Genomic DNA, 20,686 nt, shown 5'->3' with positions numbered 1-20,686 from the left:
GCTGAGGCAAGATAATTGCTTGAACCTGGTAGGTGGAGGTTGCAGTGAGCCAAGATCACGCCACTGCACTCCAGGCTAGGCTGGGTGACAGGGTGAGATCTGTCTCAAAAACAAAGAAAAGAAAACCCACAAGTGTTGATGAATGCCAGGCCAATGTAACTGATTAATGTGTAGATGACAACATTTGAATGAAGGGTTTTAAAATTATAAAGCAAGATCCATTAATGAGTCATGATATTAAATTTGTGGCACCAGTCCAGCATTAAAAAGGAGATTAAAACACTGGAGGGATAAGAAATGCTTTGTAGAACTTGTTTCAGTTACTTGCATATGTGTGCAATGAAAAATATATTTCCTTTTGATGTGGTCACTGACAAAACAGTTTGTGTTTTATCTACTTTATTATTATTTTTTAATATTTTATTTTTGGAAATAGGGTCTTACTTGTCACCCAGGCTGGAGTGCAGTGGTGATCACAGGTCACTGTATCTTCAAACTCCTGGGCTCAACTGATCCTCCTGCCTCAGCCTTCTGAGTAGCTGGGACTACAGGCACACCACCATGCCCAGCCAAGTTTTTTATGTTTAGTAGAGATGAGGCCTCACTACGTTGCCCAGGTTGGTCTTGAACTCCTGGCCTCAAGTCATCCTCCTGTCTCAGCCTCCCAAAGTACTTCAAAGTACTTTAGAAACATAAAACTAACATTTTAAATGATATTGTAGATAGCACTTCTTGGGATAAATGTCTTTTTTTGTTTTTTCTTTTGAAATAGAGTCTTGCTCTGTCACCCAGTCTGGAGTGCAGTGGTGCCATCTCAGTTCACTATAACCTCTGTCTCCTGGGTTCAAGTGATTCTCCTGTCTTAGCCTCCCAAGTAGCTGGGGATTACAGGTGCACGCCACTATGCCTGGCTAATTTCTGTATTTAGTAGAGATGGGGTTTCACCATGTTGGCCAAGCTGGTCTTGAACTCCGGACCTCAGGTGATCCACCTGTCTTGGCCTCCCAAAGAGCTGAGATTACAGCCGTGAGTCACCCTGCCCCGCTGGGATAAATGTCTCTTTAAAAAAATCAACTTTATTGTAGCACACTTACTAAAATTTACTAATTTTAAGTGTGCAGTTTAAGGAACTAGATATGTATAGTTGTGTTACCACCACCCAAGTCAAGATGTGGAAGAGTTCTGTTTTATCAAGAAGATTCCTGTTCCCCTTCTCAGTCAGTCTCCTTCCATCACTCAGCCTGTCGTGTACAGCAAGGGGGCAAGGTATCTAAGGCAGAAGCACAAGGAGGGGTAAGTTGATCAATATGTGTTGAGGATCCACAGCACGTAGGGCTTTGTAGGTCAGAGGATGTCCAGGGTTTTGGGTTTACTCTAAATGAAGTGGGGAGGCATGGGAGGGTTTTGAGCAAAGGAGTGATCTGATTTAGGTTTTGAAAAGACTATGGAGAAACTACTTTATATATACACACAAGGGGTGAACAAATAAGAAACTATACTATAGGTAAGGAGAGCCAGGCTTCTCACTGCTGGAGAAAGAAATTACAAATGAGAAATAAGGGAAGGGGAGGCTAGAATGATCCTTGTGGATGGGAGTTGGAGGCATCAGTATGAACTTGTGTAAGGACAGCCAGCTAGATACATAGAGAAATAAATATATACATGCCTGTAGACATTGGTTACATGTGTGCATGTGTGTGTATGTGTGTATGTATGTGTGTTGCCATCTTAACAATAATAAATCTTCTAATCCATGAACACAGGCTGTCTTTCCATCAATTTAGGTCTCTTTAAAAATGTATCTTAAGAATGTCTGGTCATTTTCAGGGTGCAAGTCTTGAATTTCTTTTGTTAAATTTATTTCTAAGTAATTTTTTTATATCGTTATGAATGGAACTTCTTTTTTTGTTTGTTTTTTGTTTTTTTGAGATGGTGTCTTGCTCTGTTGCCCAGGCTGGAGTGCAGTGGCACCATCTCAGCTCACTGCAACCTCCATCTCCAGGGTTCAGGTGGTTCTCCTGCCTCAGTCTCTCTAGTAGCTGGGACTACAGGCGCCCGCCACCACGCCCAGCTAATTTCTGGCTTTTTTTTTTTTTTTTTTTTTTTTTTGTATTTTTAGTGGAGATGAGGTTTCACCAGGTTGGCCAGTCTAGTCTCAAACTCCTGACGTCAAATGATCTGCCCGCCTCAGCCTCCCAAAGTGCTGGGATTACAGGCGTGAGCCACTACAACCAGTCATGAATGGAACTTCTAAATTAAAGTTCCATTTACACAAAAAGAAAAAAAAATAAAATGAATATTAACTGTATTTTTGGATTGTTTATTGCTAATGGGTAGGGGAATATTGCTGGTTCCCGCATGCTGTTGAGGCGTGATTGCTAAGACTTTCACCCTTCATGAACTGGGACAAGATACAGTAGAAGTGGAGGCAGGTGAAAGGGTAAAATCCCATGAGCTCTTGAGAGGTTTGGAGGAACGGTAACTAGAAGGACTGTAAAATCAAGTGACTTTTGCTAAGTGACACTAACTCATTAAGAGAGAAAATGTCTGTCTCAGATCTGTTGCTCAGCGGTTTACAGCCAAGTGTGAGAGTCTCAAGGCCTACTTGACTGCTTTTAAAAGAACCCTCACCCCCTACAGGCAGAAGGCAGAGAGAACGGAAGAGCAGGCACCGCTTCTAATTGTGAGAGAGGCTGAGTTCTCATTCTAAGGCAAGTCTCTAATGTCAAAGCCAGGGCTCTGATGGGAAAAGAGTAGGACTGTGAGACTTGGGATGAGGGTATTTGGGGACTGCAGGTAAGAACCATGGATCTCCAGATTCCCTTGCAGAAGTGACCCATTCCCCCTTTCAGGAATATAGGCCCCTGCCCCCCACCGCCAACTTCTGCCAGAAGACTACACAGGCCACATATGAGGCAGGGGCCTTACAAGGCAATGCTTTCCCTTTGGGGTCCACCACCACCTCTCTCCTGGCCACCAGATCTGTATCTAAGGTCAAACCTTAGCAAGTCCAGCTGGGAAGTACTGGGCCAGCTCAGGAAGGAGGGGAATTATACAGCAAAGGCGCTACAGGACCTGATTCATGCTTGCCAGCAGGGACTGAAGCAGAAAGCCTGGGAATGGGAGGATAGGTGGTCTGCAAGGTGCTGGGTCAAGGCGGGCTTGCAGGTCAAGGCTATATAGCTGGAGTATGGGAGAGTTGTTGGTGTGGGGGCCCTGTCCTGTGACAAAGATTCACTTCCTGGCAAGGGCCTTGGGCAGCTGCTAATGTGCCACTGGGGTAGCCCTGGGAAGCCTGGGAAAGGGATAGTACACATTAAATGAATGAAGTAGAGACGCCAGGACAGACAATGCAGGAGGGAAGGAACAACTATCAGAGAAGTGGGAGTAAGACCAGAAAATACCAGGCTAGCTACGTTCCTGGGGAGGCCTGGAGGATCCTCCGTCTATCAAAGTGATAAGGAAGCAGCTGGTGAGGGGTACCACCCCACTGAGAAGCTGAGTGGTACTTGTTCTCTGGAGGAGAGGGACTGACAGAAGAGACACTGTTACAGAGCTGGCTGCTCTGGTGGGAATGAGAAGATGCAGCAGGGGCTCTCAAACTAGCATGTATTCGAATCAACTGGAGGGCTTGTCAAAACACACAGGGTTTCACCCACAGGTCTGGGCTGGGGCTAGAGAGGGTACATTTCTAAAAAGTTCCCAGGTGATGCTTCTGTTGCTCATCCAGGTACCAGACTTTGTGAGCCACTGGCTACAGGCCTAGCAGAGGGCGGATGGCAGCCCATAAGTCTCAGAAAAAAGGTGAGTATAATTACTGTAATGAGCTGCAAAGTTGGAATGGCCATGAGGGTGGGGAGTGAACTAAGGATTCTACAGACGCAGGGATCTGAGGGATCAGTGACTCAGAACATGGTGTTCCTAGGGGAAAGATAAATGGGCTGCCGGCAGAAACATCCCCAAGTATATATATAATCAAAAACACTTCTAAGCAAAGTTTTGATCCAGTTTTCTGACACTGAGCCACCAGAACACACTGGCTGAAAGAAGGACCCAACAACCTCTATGGCAAGTGAGAGCCTTGGTCCTTCCCCAGAGCAACTGCAGCCAGTTAGAACATGAGCATTCATTTCTTTTCAGAATGGTCGGTTCCTACTATGGCGTCCGAATTGATGCTGATATCCAGGGATCCATAGCACCACCATGGCCCCCGTGTTAGAGTAGGGACATATGGGGGTCATGTCATCCACAGAGCCCCGGCCCAAGACACAGCAGGGTCAGAACAGCAGTCTGGGCTGCAGCCACAAAACACATCCGAGGATCACTGGCATGTTGTTGTATTTGAAGCCATGAGGTTGGATTGGAGTAGCGGCAGGTAGACAGAGAAGAGGTGAGCGGCTAAATGACTAGTGGGTAGCAATTAGGGGAGGAGCAGGCACTTGTGACAGCGTTAGGGGAAGAGAGCAACCTCCCCAAGCTCTCTGGCCTCCCCAGGCCCCAGGTCTATGAGGAAAGCGGCTATGTCTTCTTTCTGTGTTCCCAGGGCCCAGCCCAGCACCAGGCACATAGAGGGGACTTAAAATCTGGCTTTCGAGTTACCCTTTCATGAACACCACCAACAAACTCCATGGAAAATGTGCGTCTAAGGGCAGGGAGAGCAAATATGCTGTTTTTTGAAGGCAAATTATTCGTTTTTTAGTTCTTCAGTGGAAGTGAGAAGTCTTGTCCCTGCTGGGAAGATTAATCAGGGGATGTTTCTTTGTCACTTGGGGCCCTTCCCAAGTTCATCTGTAATGATTATGACATGAGTTTCCAAATTAAGAGAGGGAAGTTGTACAGCTTAAATTACTGCACTTTTTTCGATGTGACAAATGCTATTTTTGCACCTTTTGAAGAGGCAGCCTATACCCCAACAAACACCTGCTGTGCTCCTATGAAACAGTGACAAACAAATGATCTGCCCACCCAAAATAGCCAGAAGAGCTGTGACAGAGTGGGGACACTGTGGGCTCTGAGCAAGAGCGGCTGGATTCAGACTTTGGAGTGAGATGGAGCGTGAAGACGCTCTGTCCTGAGGCTTTTACATTCTCATCTTACTTGTTCCTTGTAGCAATCCTATGAGGGAGGGGTTATCCTCACTTTACAGGTGAGGAAACTGAGTCTGGGAGGCTCAAGGACTAGCTCGTCCCTGTCCTCCTGCTCCCTAGACTCAGCTGGTCTCAGACCCTGCTGAGCTGCCATCATCTGCATCTGTGCCCTGACTCTTCAGCCTCTCTCCCTGGCCTTCCGGAGACAGACCTCTGGCCGGTGGCTTCCATGTAATTCTGGGCTCCAGGACTTCTCCCGTGAAGACCAACACTTGCTGAGTGCGGTGTGCTAAGTCTTGTGCAACACGTTTCACACAGCGTAACGGGCAGTGTGGCAAAGTGGGTAAGGTAAGGGTTCAAATCCTGGTTCTGCCACTTTTTACTTGCATGGGTTCAGGCAAGCTGACCACTCCATGGCTCAGCCTCCACATCATTCACCTCGAGCTGATGGTACCCGCTGCACAGGCTGCTGTGCTGATTGCGAGTTGACCCGCATGAAGAGCTCAGAACAGTGCCTGACGCGGCAAGACTATACAAGGACTAACTCTGATGGTGGGAACCAGGAGCTTTCCTTGTGGTCCTTGCCTGGCAGCATCTTCCTCACCTGGGAATGGACTAATGCTTAGCCCGCTCCAGGCAACTGACTCTGAAACTCTGTGTGTGGGGCCCAGGGATCTGCATTTTAACAAGTTCTCCAGTGAGGCCAATGGACATGAAAGCTCAGTCCTTCTAACACCTCTATAGGAAGGTCTATTTTGTTCTCATTACTATTACACGGATAAGAAGATGGGCTCAGAGGGGTTGTCATGCCTAAGGTTATGCTGGTACTAAGTGCCAGGATGCAAAGTGAGTCAGTCCACTGTACACCACTGTGCCCAGCCCAGCCCTTCCCACCGGCCTGACGCATTTCCCTTTCCCACTGGCTTCATTTCCTACCTGGCCAAGCCTGTTGGGGGCAAGCGTGCCTCTCAGTCCGCAAACTTAGGTAGGCAGGGAATAACGACAGGGTGATGAAAACTCAATCCCCATCCATTAAAGGGGTTAGAGATCTGACCCCCTTCCCTAGATTGCACCAGAACTGTTGGGGACTTACACAGTGCTAAGGCAACAGGGCTGGGGGCCTACCTGGTCCTCATGCCACCTATCTGTGCTGGCATCCACTAGCCTTCCAAGAGAGCCCTAGATCTTCATCCCTACAGGCAGAGGCTGGGACAGTGGACCACTTTGGATAGTTAAGTGGCTTGTTCACTGCACAAACATATCCGGATGGGGTGATTAGTGGGACTGAAATCCCACCTGTGCTGTCCTTGCTGAGCTGTGGATGTGGGTGCAGGGCAGCCTCCACCCTGAGGCAGGGCGTCTCTTCCTTAGCACCAAGGAACCATCCACAGACCAGGTCATACACCCAACGGGCTCATTCATCTTCCCAGAAAGGATGACTTTTCCTAATTTGCACAAAGGAACCTTAGAGATGGATGTGGCCCTGCTGGTGTGGCCCCATGCTGATGGAGTGGCTCCCACAGGTCTGCGGTCCTCTGCCACTTCCAGGTGGCGCTCAGGCCACTGGCCTCACTCAGGCTTGGGGAGATGGGGTGCAGGGGGAGGGCATTGGGGAAGGCTATCCTGGGCCATGCCACGGACCTTCCTCTCAGGCCCACAACTTCCCCAAGGCTGCCTCTGGGAAGTAGGGCACAATATTAATCAAGATAATTAATATTAATAATATATTATTATATATTATATAATATATTATATAATATATTATTTTTATAATATACTATATTATATATATTATATAATATACTACATTTATATATTATAATATATTAATATAATATATTATTGTTATATAATACATTATTATATATTATATATTATATTATTATATTATATATTATATTATTATATTATATATTATACAACATATTATTATATAATATATTACTATATATTATATATTATTAATATTAATTATATTTATATATATATTATATATACTCTTCCAGCTTAGCGAGATATATATATGAAATATCTGTATCTACGGGCGATATCTAGATAGATAGATCGTGGGATTCAGTAAAACAATTTTTACTTTGAATGAAAAAAATGACCTGTAAATTTTTTTTTCTAGAATTGACCTAATGCAAAATAAATTGCTTAGGACTCAGTAAGGCTCTAGTGTATTTTTATTTTTTTAACCACAGCCTACTTTCGCAGGCTGAACACCTTAGGGACCATCAACCCCAGGTAGCGTCATTTGCAGTGAAAACCGAACTCAGGGATGTAGCGGAATTGGAGAAAAGAGAGTGACATGTGCGCCCGCTTTCTGCGGTGGGTGGAGGAACTGTAGGAAGCTTGCGGTGGGGGGTGAAAACACCCGACCGCTGGGACAGCGCCGCCCAAGGAGGGAGGGAGGGCGGTGCTCGGGGATGGAGACCAGAGGGGCGGCTCTGGGGCCGCCTCAGGCGGGGGACCCCCTGAGCCTTCGCTTGAGCGGCGCGGTGGATCGGAAGCAGCGCGGCGCCGCAGCCAGAATTTTAGCCAAGTCCAAGAACCATGAGGCTGCGCGCGCCGGGGGCTACAGCCTTTTCCATGAGCCCCTGCGCAGGGCTGGGGAAGTGGGAATAGCTAGTCTTTCCCTACTCGGAGGACCTGGCACAGTGTGGCCTGCGCTCCACGGGGCTCCCAGGCATGTGCAATTATTGTGGGGTGGGACGATTAATAGATCTCCCCTTCCCTGTCCCCCTACTCCAGCTCATTCCTTCTGCTCACTGCCTGAGGGGAGGCCTGTACCCTAGACGAAAAGAAAAGGCCTGCCTGTGGTCTCCAAAATCCAAGATTTTAGGAAGTCGGGTAGGACTTCTAGCTGGACTAAAGATGGGGAGAAAATCCTGAAGGAAGGCTGAGTAGCCTTGGGTTTCCGCAGAGGCAAGAAAATATTGAAGGAGGGGTGATGGAGTGAAATGGAAGCACAGTCGCTGGGTCATAGTGAGGGGAGCCTTGCAACCCTTCCTCGGCAGAGCCCCAGGAGACAGCAAAACCCCAGTTATACTGTGGGATCCAAGCACGGATCCCAGGGGTCCCTTGTGCCCTGCTTCCCAGAGGCAGCCTTGGGGAAGTTGTGGGCCTGAGCGGAAGGTCCGTGGCATGGCCCAGGATAGCCTTCCCCAATGCCCTCCCCCTGCACCCCATCTCCCCAAGCCTGAGTGAGGCCAGTGGCCTGAGCGCCACCTGGAAGTGGCAGAGGACCGCAGACCTGTGGGAGCCACTCCACCAGCATGGGGCCACGCCAGCAGGGCCACATCCATCTCTAAGGTTCCTTTGTGCAAATTAGAAAAAAGTCATCCTTTCTGGGAAGATGAATGAGCCCATTGGGTGTATGACCTGGTCCGTGGATGGTTCCTTGGTGCTAAGGAAGAGACGCCCTGCCTCAGGGTGGAGGCTGCCCTGCACCCACATCCACAGCTCAGCAAGGACAGCACAGGTGGGATTTCAGTCCCACTAATCACCCCATCCGGATATGTTTGTGCAGTGATCAAGCCGCTTAACTATCCAAAGTGGTCCACTGTCCCAGCCTCTGCCTGTAGGGATGAAGATCTAGGGCTCTCTTGGAAGGCTAGTGGATGTCAGCACAGATATTTATTATATATTATATAATATATTTATACATAAAATATGTATTTATACATATGTATAAATACATATTTTATGTATAAATATATATTTTATATATGTATAAATATATATTTTATATATTAAATATTATATATTATAAAATAAATAATATTTCCAGCTTAGATTACCCACTCTATTGAATAGAAAAATATCAATAAGAAGTGAAGATTGCAGGACTTTTATTTTTGCCATTAAGCTATTAATAGAAATGCAAAGTTGTTAATATGTTAGCAACATGGCTCTCAAATTTTTATTACAAATAATAATAAAGTACACACTGCTCCTTAACATAAATTCCACATAGCAAATTGATTCTGGCAGAATGGTCTCATTGATTTTTGCAGAATTCTGGTGTTCCTAGTGAATTTATGGTTACAGTTGACAAATGAATGCAGCACCACGAATATTGATTGATATTTTTGTTTACCTTAGCAAGAAAGACAAAGGTGAAATAACTGAGAAACTTCATTTATTCCTCATCATGATGTAACTTCTTTTTAATTTTTTTTTGTATTTTAAAATTTTGTTAAGACAGGATCTCGCTCTGTTACCCAGGCTGGAGTGCAACGGCTCAATCACGGTTCACCAAAGCCTCCATCTCCTGGGCTCAAGGAATCCTCTCACTTCAGCCTCCCGACTAGCTGGGATTACAGGTGCATGCCACCATGCCCAGTTAATTTTTGTATTTTTTTGGAGAGAGGGGGTTTTGCCATGTTGTCCAGGCTGGTCTGGAACTCCTGAGCTCAAGTGCTCTGCATGCCTTGGCCTCCCAAAGTCTTGGTATTACGAGTGGAAGCCACCACACCCAGACATGAAGCAACTTCTTTCCTGATCTGAACACAAGTTTTGAGACACTGGACAAACATTTCCTCAAGTTTTTGTGCTATTCACAATTCAATAGCTACAGACACAACATGCCACTCAATTTAATCTGCACTGTTAACAAACTCTCCACTGCTTTTAAAGGCTAGACAATCAACAAAACATCAAATCCACAAAAACAAGTCATTGGCTGATTTCTGTGTTGTAAATACTCAGGCTACCAGCACGATGTCAGTGAATATGGAGTAGGATAGTACACATTAAATGGCATTTCTATGGTGCAGCCACACTACTCATTCATAACTTCAAGAACAGATCATAGGAAAATGCAGTGAAATACTGAGGAAGTGATACGTTTTGAATATGTTTGCTCTTTCTGTATAATTAATTGTAAGCTTCTATAATTAATTTTTAATAATGGCTGTGTTTAACAAGTCGTCCACAAAATTCTAGAAATTTAACAGTTGGCACTCACAAACCTGTGGGAGCCAACCGCAGTGCACCACTGCCAGGCTCCAGTGACTTCTGGCTTCCACAGCGGGAGGCACTGGCAAGAGAAGGGAGGCTTGGAGGAAGAACTGGGTTTTCCTCCTCCTGGGATCCATTCTGCTCCTCTTTTCCAGCGCTCTGGGCTTCTCCAGGCTCAGTCAAAATCCTAGGATGCTAACAGCTTCTTAGCTTCTTGCTCTTGCTGGTTCCTGGTGCTTCCTCATCCCATCCACCCCCATCCCATCAACCATTCCCTTCCCTTCGAGTTTGCCTCTGCTTCCTGGCCAGACCCTGCCTGCTCAAGTCTGCTCTTGTGGTCACAACTTTTAATACTTCTAGTCACTTCACCCCTCCGAGCTTCAGTGTTGTGAGGATTCAGCATGAAGCAGCAGAATATTATCCTGAAAGAGTAGCGGGGGGTAGTTCCCCCCTCCCACCTCCTGGCCCTGCTAGTTCATGATCCCCTATAACTCTTTCCCTACCTGGGCAGCTGTATACTGGAGCAGTCAATTCCTCGGGGACAGGATTTACAGCAGAAATGGGGGAAAAGTTTTGAGTTTCAAAGTCCAAGACCCTGAAGGGCACCAGGCAAAGAAAGACTAATGAGTCACTGCAAAGTGTCCTGCTGGGACTCACTGGTCCCTGAGAAGGTTCTCCCACCCTGCAGGGCTGTCTCCTGCCCAGCCAGGGGTTGTGGGACAGTAGAACCCCTGTTAGCGTGCGGAGTCAAAGAGCTGAGAACAAACAGCGGCAGCGGAGTCCGAGCAACTGTGAGAGCCGCCCTCCTGCACCCCAATGTCCCAGAGGGGCCCAGGACTGGCAGGGTCTCCACACAGGTTTCGGTGATGACACCACAGCAGCTCTCTTGTTTGACAAGCAAAGGCCAGGTGTCAGTGTGCACCTGGGGGAATGGGAGAAGGAAGGACAATGATGGGGTGATGGGGGTCCAAATTCCCCTGTGCCACACCAAGGTGAATAAACCCAAGCACTGAATAAACCCACTCCCCACCCCCACTTAGTTTTAGCAGAAAAGCACAGGGAATTATTCATTGAAAGATACTAATTTCTACCACCTACAGAATAGGATCTCAAACATAAGGTCTCTAGAAAAAGAAAGGCCCACTTTCTGCCTTGCTTGTGATTGGAGGCTCATGCCTGTGACAAGGAGAGCACTAGAAGCTTTCTCAGAGGCCCTGGACCAGCTTGCTGAGTAGTCCACCTTTCCATGCCATCTGTAAAATACACTAACTGCTGGCCCTGCCATGAGGAGCCCTCTGGCCAGTGGATGACCGTCCAGGTCTCCCCCTGGGCACTTGTGTCACCACCAGTCCAAGGGTACCCCAACCAAGGGTCAGCTGATTTGTCCCTGTGAGCCTCAATGACACTTATACTGAGAATTGTCATTCATAAATAACTGCCATGAAAACTAATGAAATGCAAGTGTACAAAAAAGAGCTGTGGTTTCTATGACAATTAAATTGAATACTTTCTTAGGGAAATGTTGGAAAGAAACAGCTGTCACATTGGGGTGTGTGTGAGAGATCTGTAAAAGTTCGGGGAGATGTTAGATGTCTAGAAAGTTCTGTACTTGGAGCACTTTATGGCTATCGCCTGTAATCCCATGGGAGGCCGAGGCGGGCAGATCACCTGAGATCGGGAGTTTGAGACCAGCCTGGCCAACATGGAGAAAAAAAAATTAGCCGGACGTGGTGGCGCCGGCCTGTAATCCCGGTTACTTGGGAGGCTGAGGCAGGATAATCATTTGAACTCGGGAGGCGGAGGATGCGGTGAGCAGAGATCGCTCCATTGCACTCCAGCCTGGGCAACAAGAGCGAAACTGTCTCAAAAAAAAAAAAAAAAAAAAAAAAAAAGATTACTGCGCATGTATGCGACACACACACACACACACACACACACACACACACGAGATGGCATCTCACTCTGTTTTCCAGGCTGGAGTGCAGTGGCATGATCAGGCTCACTGCAGCTTTGAACTCCTGGGTTCAAGTGATCCTCCCACTTCAGCCTCCCAAGTAGAGCGTGTGACCACGCCAGCCTATTTTTTTTTTTTTTTTTTGGTAGAGACAGGGTCTATATTGCTCAGGCTGGTCTCGAACTCCCGGGCTCAAGCGATCCTCCCACCTTGGCTTCCCAAAGTGCTGGGATTATAGGCGTGAGCCACCGCGCCCGATCCATATAATTTTTTTAAAAATAGAAAACTCCCCAATCTCCAGGGCCTCGGATAAGAAGTTTCTCGTAAATGGCCAGCACCATAGCAAACATAGGCTTCTATTCCCATCCACGAACGCCAGGACACTCGTATGCTGCGGGCACGCGTGACAGTGCAGCAGCAGGGCGCCCTCTCCCGGGTCCCTTCGCTGAGCCCGGTCTGGCTAGCCCGCCACCCCGCCCGCTGTTACCCGACTGCCAGCCCGGACCACCGGCGGCCGCCAAGGTGCTGCAGGGGGCGCTGTCCGGCCGCAGAGGCCGCGCCGAGCCGCGCTCTGATTGGCTGGAGGCCGCTGCCCTCGCCCAGTCCGCCCGCCCCGTCCGCTAAGTGCCCGGGCTCTCCAGCTGGCGTCCCAGTCTGCGGGCCTCCGGGGCGGCGGCGAGGCCGGAGCGTCGTGGCGGAGGGGACAAGACCAGGACAAGACCAGGGCAGGAGGGAGCCGGCCAGCCGCGAAAGCCCCGCACGCCCGGCAAGATGCTGTCCTGGCGGCTGCAGACGGGCCCCGAGAAGGCCGAGCTGCAGGAGCTCAACGCCCGGCTCTATGACTACGTGTGCCGGGTGCGGGAGCTGGAGCGCGAAAACCTGCTCCTGGAGGAGGAGCTGCGCGGCCGGCGCGGGCGAGAGAGCCTGTGGGTCGAGGGGCAGGCCCGCTGCGCCGAGGAGGCGCGCAGCTTGCGGCAGCAGTTGGACGAACTGAGCTGGGCCACTGCGCTGGCGGAGGGCGAGCGGGACGCTCTGCGGCGCGAGTTGAGGGAGCTGCAGCGCCTAGATGCGGAGGAGCGCGCCGCCCGCGGCCGCCTGGACGCCGAGCTGGGCGCGCAGCAGCGCGAGCTGCAGGAGGCGCTGGGCACGCGCGCCGCCCTCGAGGCGCTGCTGGGCCGGCTGCAGGCCGAGCGCCGCGGCCTGGACGCGGCCCACGAACGCGACGTGCGGGAGCTGCGCGCGCGCGCCGCCAACCTGACCATGCACTTCCGCGCCCGGGCCACCGGCCCCGCTGCGCCCCCGCCGCGCCTGCGGGAGGTGCACGACAGCTACGCACTGCTGGTGGCCGAGTCGTGGCGAGAGACGGTGCAGCTGTACGAGGACGAGGTGCGCGAGCTGGAGGAGGCGCTGCGGCGGGGCCAGGAGAGCAGACTCCAGGCGGAGGAGGAGACCCGGCTGTGCGCTCAGGAGGCCGAGGGGCTGCAGCGCGAGGCGCTCGGGTTGGAGCAGCTGCGCGCGCGGCTGGAGGAAGAGCTGCTGCGGATGCGCGAGGAGTACGGGTTGCAGGCCCAGGAGCTGCAGGTCTGTGCACGGGGACTGCGCGTTGACCCCATACCTCCTGCCGCCGCCCCGGCACCCTGCCCTTGACGGGGTGGGGCAGCGGCCCCTTCACCAGGGGCGCGGCATCGCGGACCGGTAGGGCCCGCCCAGAGGGTGCCCAAATGGCCTGGGGACCCGGACTCGGTCCGCTGGTCCATCGACTCAACGGGCGAGCGCCGGGCGGCAGTTGCCAGCGGATAGTCCCGTCCCCGTCATGGAGTTAGGTGGCAACTGCTCTAACTCTTGACGCGCGTGACTGGGCGCATCCTGATAGGCGACCCTGTTAGCTCTAGGTTTTCCTTCCTTTTCCCGTGCTTCGTAGACTCAGTAGATCCAAATCTAAGAGTTAACCAAGAAACCTCTCTCACTTCCAGAAGTGACGGCTTATGGTAGCCCCGCTGTCTATAGCGCTCCTCAGGGGAAAACTCAAAGTTAATTTCCAAAACGGTTTTTATTTTGCCAATATGATTTCCCAGTTGGAAGCCGCAGTTGTGGCTCCCTGGGCGGCTGGCTTGTTTGATCTTGGGAGGGGCAGCAACCATAATGCAGAAGAGAGCTTGATCGGAGATGTTTTGCTCACAGCACACGCTGACGTCAGATCTCTGCGTAGTGTAAAAGTTGTGGGAAAGTGGGGCCCTTTGGCAGGATGTCATTACAAGTGCAGAGTGATATAAACAGTTACTATTTCAGAGAAGCAAACCCTCTGACACCGGCGGGGTGACACCTGTGGCTGATGTAAACTATGCCCAGTCCAGTCCTAGCGTTTGGCCCCCGCCCTGCCCAGCCTCAGCCAGAATTGGAAATATTCCCGAATCACTCAGTTCTCAGGAGGACAGTTGGAAATAACATCTGTACAATTTCACAAATATTTCAAGAGTACAGTTTGCAGCTGTGAGTTAAAGATTTGAGACTGACTTTTTAAAATTAGAAGTGAGAGGCCGGGCGCGGTGGCTCAAGCCTGTAATCCCAGCACTTTGGGAGGCCGAGGCGGGCGGATCACAAGGTCAGGAGATCGAGACCATCCTGGCTAACACGGTGAAACCCCGTCTCTACTAAAAAATACAAAAAACTAGCCGGGCGAGGTGGCGGGCTCCTGTAGTCCCAGCTACTCGGGAGGCTGAGGCAGGAGAATGGCGTGAACCCGGGAGGCGGAGTTTGCAGTGAGCTGAGATCTGGCCACTGCACTCCAGCTTGGGCGACAGAGCGAGACTCCATCTCAAAAAAAAAAAAAAAAAAAATTAGAAGTGAGAGGAACATGGGGGTTGTCATATGGAATGACTGGGGTGATGTGACAGGTGTCCACAGATAAGGAAATACCTGTTGATTCTCCCTGGGTCCCCAGCACTGCGCTAGACTTTCAGTATTCAAAGAGCTACAGGCTAGATGCGAAATCATAGAATGCAATGTGGTACTAAATTGGGATTTAATCTTTTGAGTTGTGGATTTTGTTCGACTTCTGCCTCAATTTTTGAAAGTGTTCTCTTGGGGCTTTGCCATAGCTAGAGCAGGGACAGGGACTGATCCAGTGTGTACCGATTTCCACTTGTGCGCTCTTGTGTCCCTTCGCAATGACAGTGGCCAGAGGTCTGAGTTCCGCAGGTCGTGTACCCCTTGTTGAGTGAAAGTTAAAAAGTGCCTTAATGTGGCATTCATGGAGATTTAACCAGTGGTTATTGTGACTCTCCAAAAAGGAGTGTCTGTCAAACCTACTGCCCAGGGAACCCCTTTGTAGGGAACCCTCACTACCAACTCAAGGGCTTGTGCTGTGCATGCAGGTTTAGAAAATGCTGCTTTGAGCCATGCTGTGTGGACCAAATTCTCACTATGCGTTCACAGCCACAGCTCACTTGGCACATTTCAGACCTTCAAACTCTGGTTCCAGTGTTCGTTCTTAGCAGCAAAGCCCTTATGAAATCTTCAGTGGAACTCCTAATCTGAGACATATGAAATCAGAGTTCCCCTCACTGGAGGAGAGATGAGGACTTGGAAGTGCAGTTAGAATCCTATCCACCCCTCCTTTGACACAGGGACTCCAGAGTCCACCGGGGAAGTGCTTTTCCTGAGGTCGTACCTGCCCTCAGAGTGGGGCTGGGACCTCACTCTCAGTTTGCCATTCAGCGATAGCTCTCTCTTGTTAGAGTTTGCTGCTTTTTCCTAAAAGCAAAGAGTGAGGAAAATGTCAATAAGGACCTGGGTTTGTTTCTTTTTTTGTTTTGTTTTGTTTTTGTTTTTTGAGACAGAGTCTCACTCTGTTGCCCAGGCTGGAGTGCAGTGGCTGATCTTGGCTCACTGCAACGTCTGCTTCCCAGGTTCAAGTAATTCTTCTGCGTCAGCCTCCCGAGTCGCTGGGATTACAGGAGCCCACCACCACGCCTGGCTAATTTTTGTATTTTTGGTAGAGATAGGGTTTCACCATGTTGGCCAGGCTGGTCTCAAACTCTGACCTCAAGTGATCCACCTGCCTTGGCCTCCCACAGTGCTGAGATTACAGGTATGAGCCCCTGTGCCTGGCGGTTTTTTTTTTTTTTTCAGTTCCAATTTGCAGAGGTTTTATTGTACTAAATGTTACCAGTCACTACCTTGTCCATATACTGAATCTTCCCTCAGTTAACTTAAGTCAACCCCATTTCAAATTGCATTCCAGAAGATTCAGCACCAATCACAGAGATGCTAGGAAGTATGTGAAAGAGTGAGTATGGATGATTTAACCCCAAGCCTGTAATTTTTTTCAAGTTCTGTAGAAGCTTACTATGGGGAGACTGAAAAAATCCTAAAAATGGGTTTAATTAGTATACAGTAATAAATATCTTATTACTAAGAGCCTGTAGCAAGTGCTTCCTGTGTGCCAGGTACCACAGATGTCCTTCACAAATGTGCACTCTCAGTGCCCACACCAGTGTTAGGAAGTGGGTACTAATATTAGCTTCACTTTACAGAGGAGGAAACTGAGGCACATAGGTCACCTGATTAGTAAGTAGTTAAGCCAGGATTCAGCTCAGGCTCCAGTGCCTGAGCAGCTGACCACTGAGCCACCGTTTCTTCTGTCTGTTCGATCAGAGAGAAACCTTTAACTAGTATTTTTGCATTCATAGCATAATAATCATTGCTCTTCCTAAGGGCTCGTCCGAGGTACTCTACTGATTTCCAGTCCTAAAATGCTTTTAGACCCCTCCAGCTGGCTGATGTCAGAATAGTTTGGGTATTAAAATGATTTTCTTTCATTTCTTTCTTTCTGTGTTCCATGTGCTTTAATGCCCCCTCCCCTGGAGGCAGGAGCTGGAGGCAGTAGAGGGTGCCCCCACATTGTGCCCAGCTCTCGCTGCCTCTCGCTAGCTTCTGTGGCTCAGGGGGGAAGATGCTTGCTAAGATTCTACTTGAGGGGAAACTGGTCCTTCCCAGATGGCCCATGCGCCTTCACTATATGAGGTGATAGTTGGCCTGCCCCAGGCCTGGCCTCAGATTTGCCTGAGAAGAATTTTCTGAACTGACATCCAAGTTCCCAAATGTGATCTAGATCACTTAAAGCCTGAGTAACACACCCAGGCTGCAGGAGGGGGCTTCAGAGAACACTTGAAGACATTTGTGATAGGGTGAAGACCAGCTTTACCCCGCAAACACTCAGATTTTTGCTTATGAAAGTGAGCCCTTAGCTGCTGAGGCTGACTGTTTGGAAAAGGCTTCCAGGCCCCCAAAACATGATTGGATGAAAACTTTCTGTAGATGGGACGGCGGGGTGGGATTAGGATGGGATCAGCAAAGGGTCAGTGCTCTGCAGCTGTCCTGCCTGGCCCTGAATTCTGACTCTGCCGCTCTCTGGGTAGGTTATGTTCCTTAACCTGTCTGCAATTCAGTGTCCCCATTTGTGAAACGAGATACTAGAACGAGCTCCTAGGGTGTACACAATTGGTTCATTCGTTCAACTAACAGCCGTTGAGCAATTTAGTGTGCCAAGCTCAGTTCTTCATGGCTGCGGATTCAGCAGTGAAAAATGCCATATAAAACAAGGAAAGTCCCTTGACCTGAGAGGCCTTCAGGTGGAAATAGTGCATGGTTTTTTGGGGATGCCTCAGCCAGACTGCTGATGTGGCTAGGTAGAGTGGCCACTGCGGGACTTGGGCTTTTACTCTGAGTGCCATGGGAAGCCACTGGAGGTTCTGAGCAGAGGAGAGTTGGGGCCTGGCTGTATCTTAATGGAATCACTGTTGCTGCTCTTTTTAAAATAGACTGAATGGGTGCAGGGATACCTTAAGAGACTGTTGCAGTAATCCAGGTAGGAAGTGCTGGAGGCTTGGACCAGGGGTCTCAGAGGGGGACCTGCCTTCAAGTTGAAGCCAACAGCGTTTGCTCCCAGTTTGGATGTGACAGAAGAGGGAGAAATCACAGTGGGCTTAAGGCCTTGTGGCCTGAGCAACTGGAAGAAGGGGGTACCCTTTACTTCAGGGCATTGGTTAGGAGGATGGGCCTGAATGGGAGATTCAAGTTCAGTGTACATGTGTTCAGTTTGAGATGCTTCTTACATACCAACCTGGGATTGTAAAATATAACTTGAGTTCAGGGTGCTGTCTGGGCTAGAGCTATAAATACTTTGTTGGCATCCAATTCATGCTTATTGTTATGAATACATTTAAATTTTGTGTCTAACCGAAGTTATCAAAGTATTTAAATCCCCTGGAGCTCTGCCTTTCAAGGTTGCAGATGACTGTGATATTTGTGAACTATCCCACAGACTTGCTCAATGAGTGGTAGCTCAAGTTTGGCTAAGAGAAAATTAATTCTTTTGATGTTAACAGCAGCGTGCCTTTCCTGGTGTGGAGCAAGATTTCATCATCAGTTGTGATGCTGCCCAAAAGTTCTCTAAATAGCAAAAAGGTGACCTCTCTCCCAGGCATTTACAGCATTAGGTGAAACTGCCTCTGCTTGGGTTAGATTTAGCGTCCTGTGTCTGGGGCTCCAGTGCCTCTGTCCCGACCCACAGCTTGCAGATTGGCAAAGCAGAGCCCAAGTCTGAAGTTTTATTCAACAGCAGGATTTGTTGTGATTTCTGCGGAGACTGTTGGGAGCCAGTTAAGTCTTATATTCCTGCTTCCAAACGTCAGCTAAATTTCCTTTGACAATTGAGGAGGAGCTGACTCACATGGAATGTGGTTGAAACTATACTTATTCCAACTTCAACACAGTTTGGTTTTCCTCTTTATATTTTGTGGGGTGCAGAACTATTCTGTGTCCTCTGGGAGGATAATCTTCCTGCACACCCCTTCAATGTGACTGGGCTTTCTTGACCTGCTCAGGAGGTTTGTGGTTGGAGGGCTTTCATCGTGTTTTTTTTCTAAGTAGTTTAACAACATTTGAACTTCTTTATAAGGAATAAATTACTATAAATTTTTAATTTGTAATAGTTATGTCAAATTTCCTGTAGTAGGAAGAACACACATACACACATACATGCATGCATACCCATACTGCCCATCTTATATGATAACCTTGTACCTGAATTTGTATTGCCTCCGAAACGGGAATGTAGGATTTTGACACTGAGACTTAACTATAGAATGTGTGAATACTGTGGCTAAATTGTGGCAGTGTTCTCACCTACATCAAGGCTGGCAGTTGCTCTGGTGAGCTTCTCTATCTGTTTGTAATGCCAGCTGTGGGGTCTGTGAACGTTTTTCCACCCTGGGACATAAGCCAGTGATTTTTAAGTTTACTTCTTTGCTTTAAAAGCTAAGGGGTTTTAAACTATTTTAGTACCATTTATATTCAAAGGGAACCTAACAACAACAGCTGGCATAGAAATAGAACTGTTATGAGAAGTGGAAATATTTATTAAGGCCGATCATGCATTTTGAAAAATGATAAATTCCGGCTGAGTGCGGTGGCTCATGCCTATAATTCCAGCACTTTGGGAGGCTAAGGTGGGAGGATCACCTGAGGTCAGGAGTTGAGACTATCCTGGCCAACATGGTGAAACCCTGTCTCTACTAAAAATACAAAAATTAGTTGGGTGTGGTGGCGGGCACCTGTAATCCCAGCTACTTGGGAGGCTGAAGCAGGAGAGTCGCTTGAACCTGGGAGGTGGAGGCTGCAGTGAGCTGAGATTGCGCCACTGCACTCCAGGCTGGGTGACAGAGCAAGACTCTGTCTCAAAAAACAAACAAACAAAAAATACCGAAAAAGATAAATTCCATGTGCAATCTTAGTAGTTCATTTGTTGATTTCACAGACATATGTGTTGTGGACCCTCAGCATCTTGCCGGGTGCCTTTGGTGAAGGGATTCCAGCAGCAATGAACATAATATTCCCTCTCCCAGTAGTCTTACCATTTTTGAATTCTACAAAGATAAATGTTTATAGGTCTAGCTTAGTTTAATTAGTTCAGAAGTAACGCGACTTCCCATTACAAACCAGAAGTTAAAAGTATATGGACTTATTTCAGTGTTGAAATACTTGCTTGGCTAATTGTTCCCCAGAGTAACTAACAACTAGGAAGAAAACAAAACTGGAAATTGGTGCAGCTGAAGCCCATGAGCCCATGTGTGTATTAATTAGAAGATACTGTCGACTTCAAATAGTATATTTTAAGGAGGGTAATATGATCTGGATCATTTCATTTTAAATTTAATTGAACAGCTATGTGCTGTGTGACTTGTATGTGGTGGGTGCTAGTCTAGGACCGGAATTCAGAAGGCTGCAGTATCTCCCTGCCAGGTAGAGAGGCAGGTGAGGGACCTGGCCAGGGGTGAGGGGAGCTGCAAGGAGCACCCAGGATGCCCTTACTAGCTGCACTGTGCAAGTACGGTTCAAAAAAAATTTTATTTATTTTTATTTTATTTTTTGAGTTGGAGTCTTGCTCTGTCACTCAGGTTGGAGTGCAGTAGCATGATCTTGACTCACTGCAACCTCTGCCTCTTGAGTTCAAGTGATTCCTGTTCCTCAGCCTCCCAAGTAGCTGGGATTTCAGGTCTGCACCACCACGCCCAGCCAATTTTTGTATTTTTAGTAGAGATAGGGTTTTGCCAGTTTGGCCAGGCTGGTCTGGAACTCCTGACCTCAAGTGATCCTCCCACCTCGGCCTCCCAAAGTG

General features: G+C 48.5%; 1 protein-coding gene and 1 long non-coding RNA gene across 5 annotated transcripts in view; one reads left to right on the top strand and one right to left on the bottom strand.

The window, feature by feature from the left end:
* Positions 1-10,337, bottom strand: part of LOC115897619 — a 44,997-nt gene extending 34,660 nt beyond the window's left edge. The window contains exon 1 of the long non-coding RNA XR_004057370.1: positions 10,064-10,337. This is a non-coding gene — a long non-coding RNA (uncharacterized LOC115897619). The remainder of the gene's footprint in view (positions 1-10,063) is intronic.
* Positions 10,338-12,618: 2,281 nt separating this feature from the next.
* The window catches only part of SYNM (synemin), a 70,526-nt gene continuing 62,458 nt past the window's right edge, over positions 12,619-20,686 (top strand). For 3 of the 4 annotated variants that reach the window (XM_030930948.1, XM_030930947.1, XM_010382154.2), the window contains exon 1: positions 12,620-13,587. In XM_030930948.1, coding sequence (XP_030786808.1) covers positions 12,778-13,587 — 810 coding nt within the window. In that variant the 5' untranslated portion in view covers positions 12,620-12,777. Of the gene's footprint in view, positions 13,588-20,686 lie in introns of all 4 variants that reach the window. The other variant, XM_010382153.2, reaches the window with a different exon arrangement.

Source organism: Rhinopithecus roxellana, chromosome 5, assembly GCF_007565055.1.
Source record: "Rhinopithecus roxellana isolate Shanxi Qingling chromosome 5, ASM756505v1, whole genome shotgun sequence".
Classification (NCBI taxonomy): Eukaryota; Metazoa; Chordata; class Mammalia; order Primates; family Cercopithecidae; genus Rhinopithecus; species Rhinopithecus roxellana.
The sequence above is the reverse complement of the archived record's forward strand: the minus strand, read 5'-3'. Positions and strand labels throughout refer to the sequence as shown.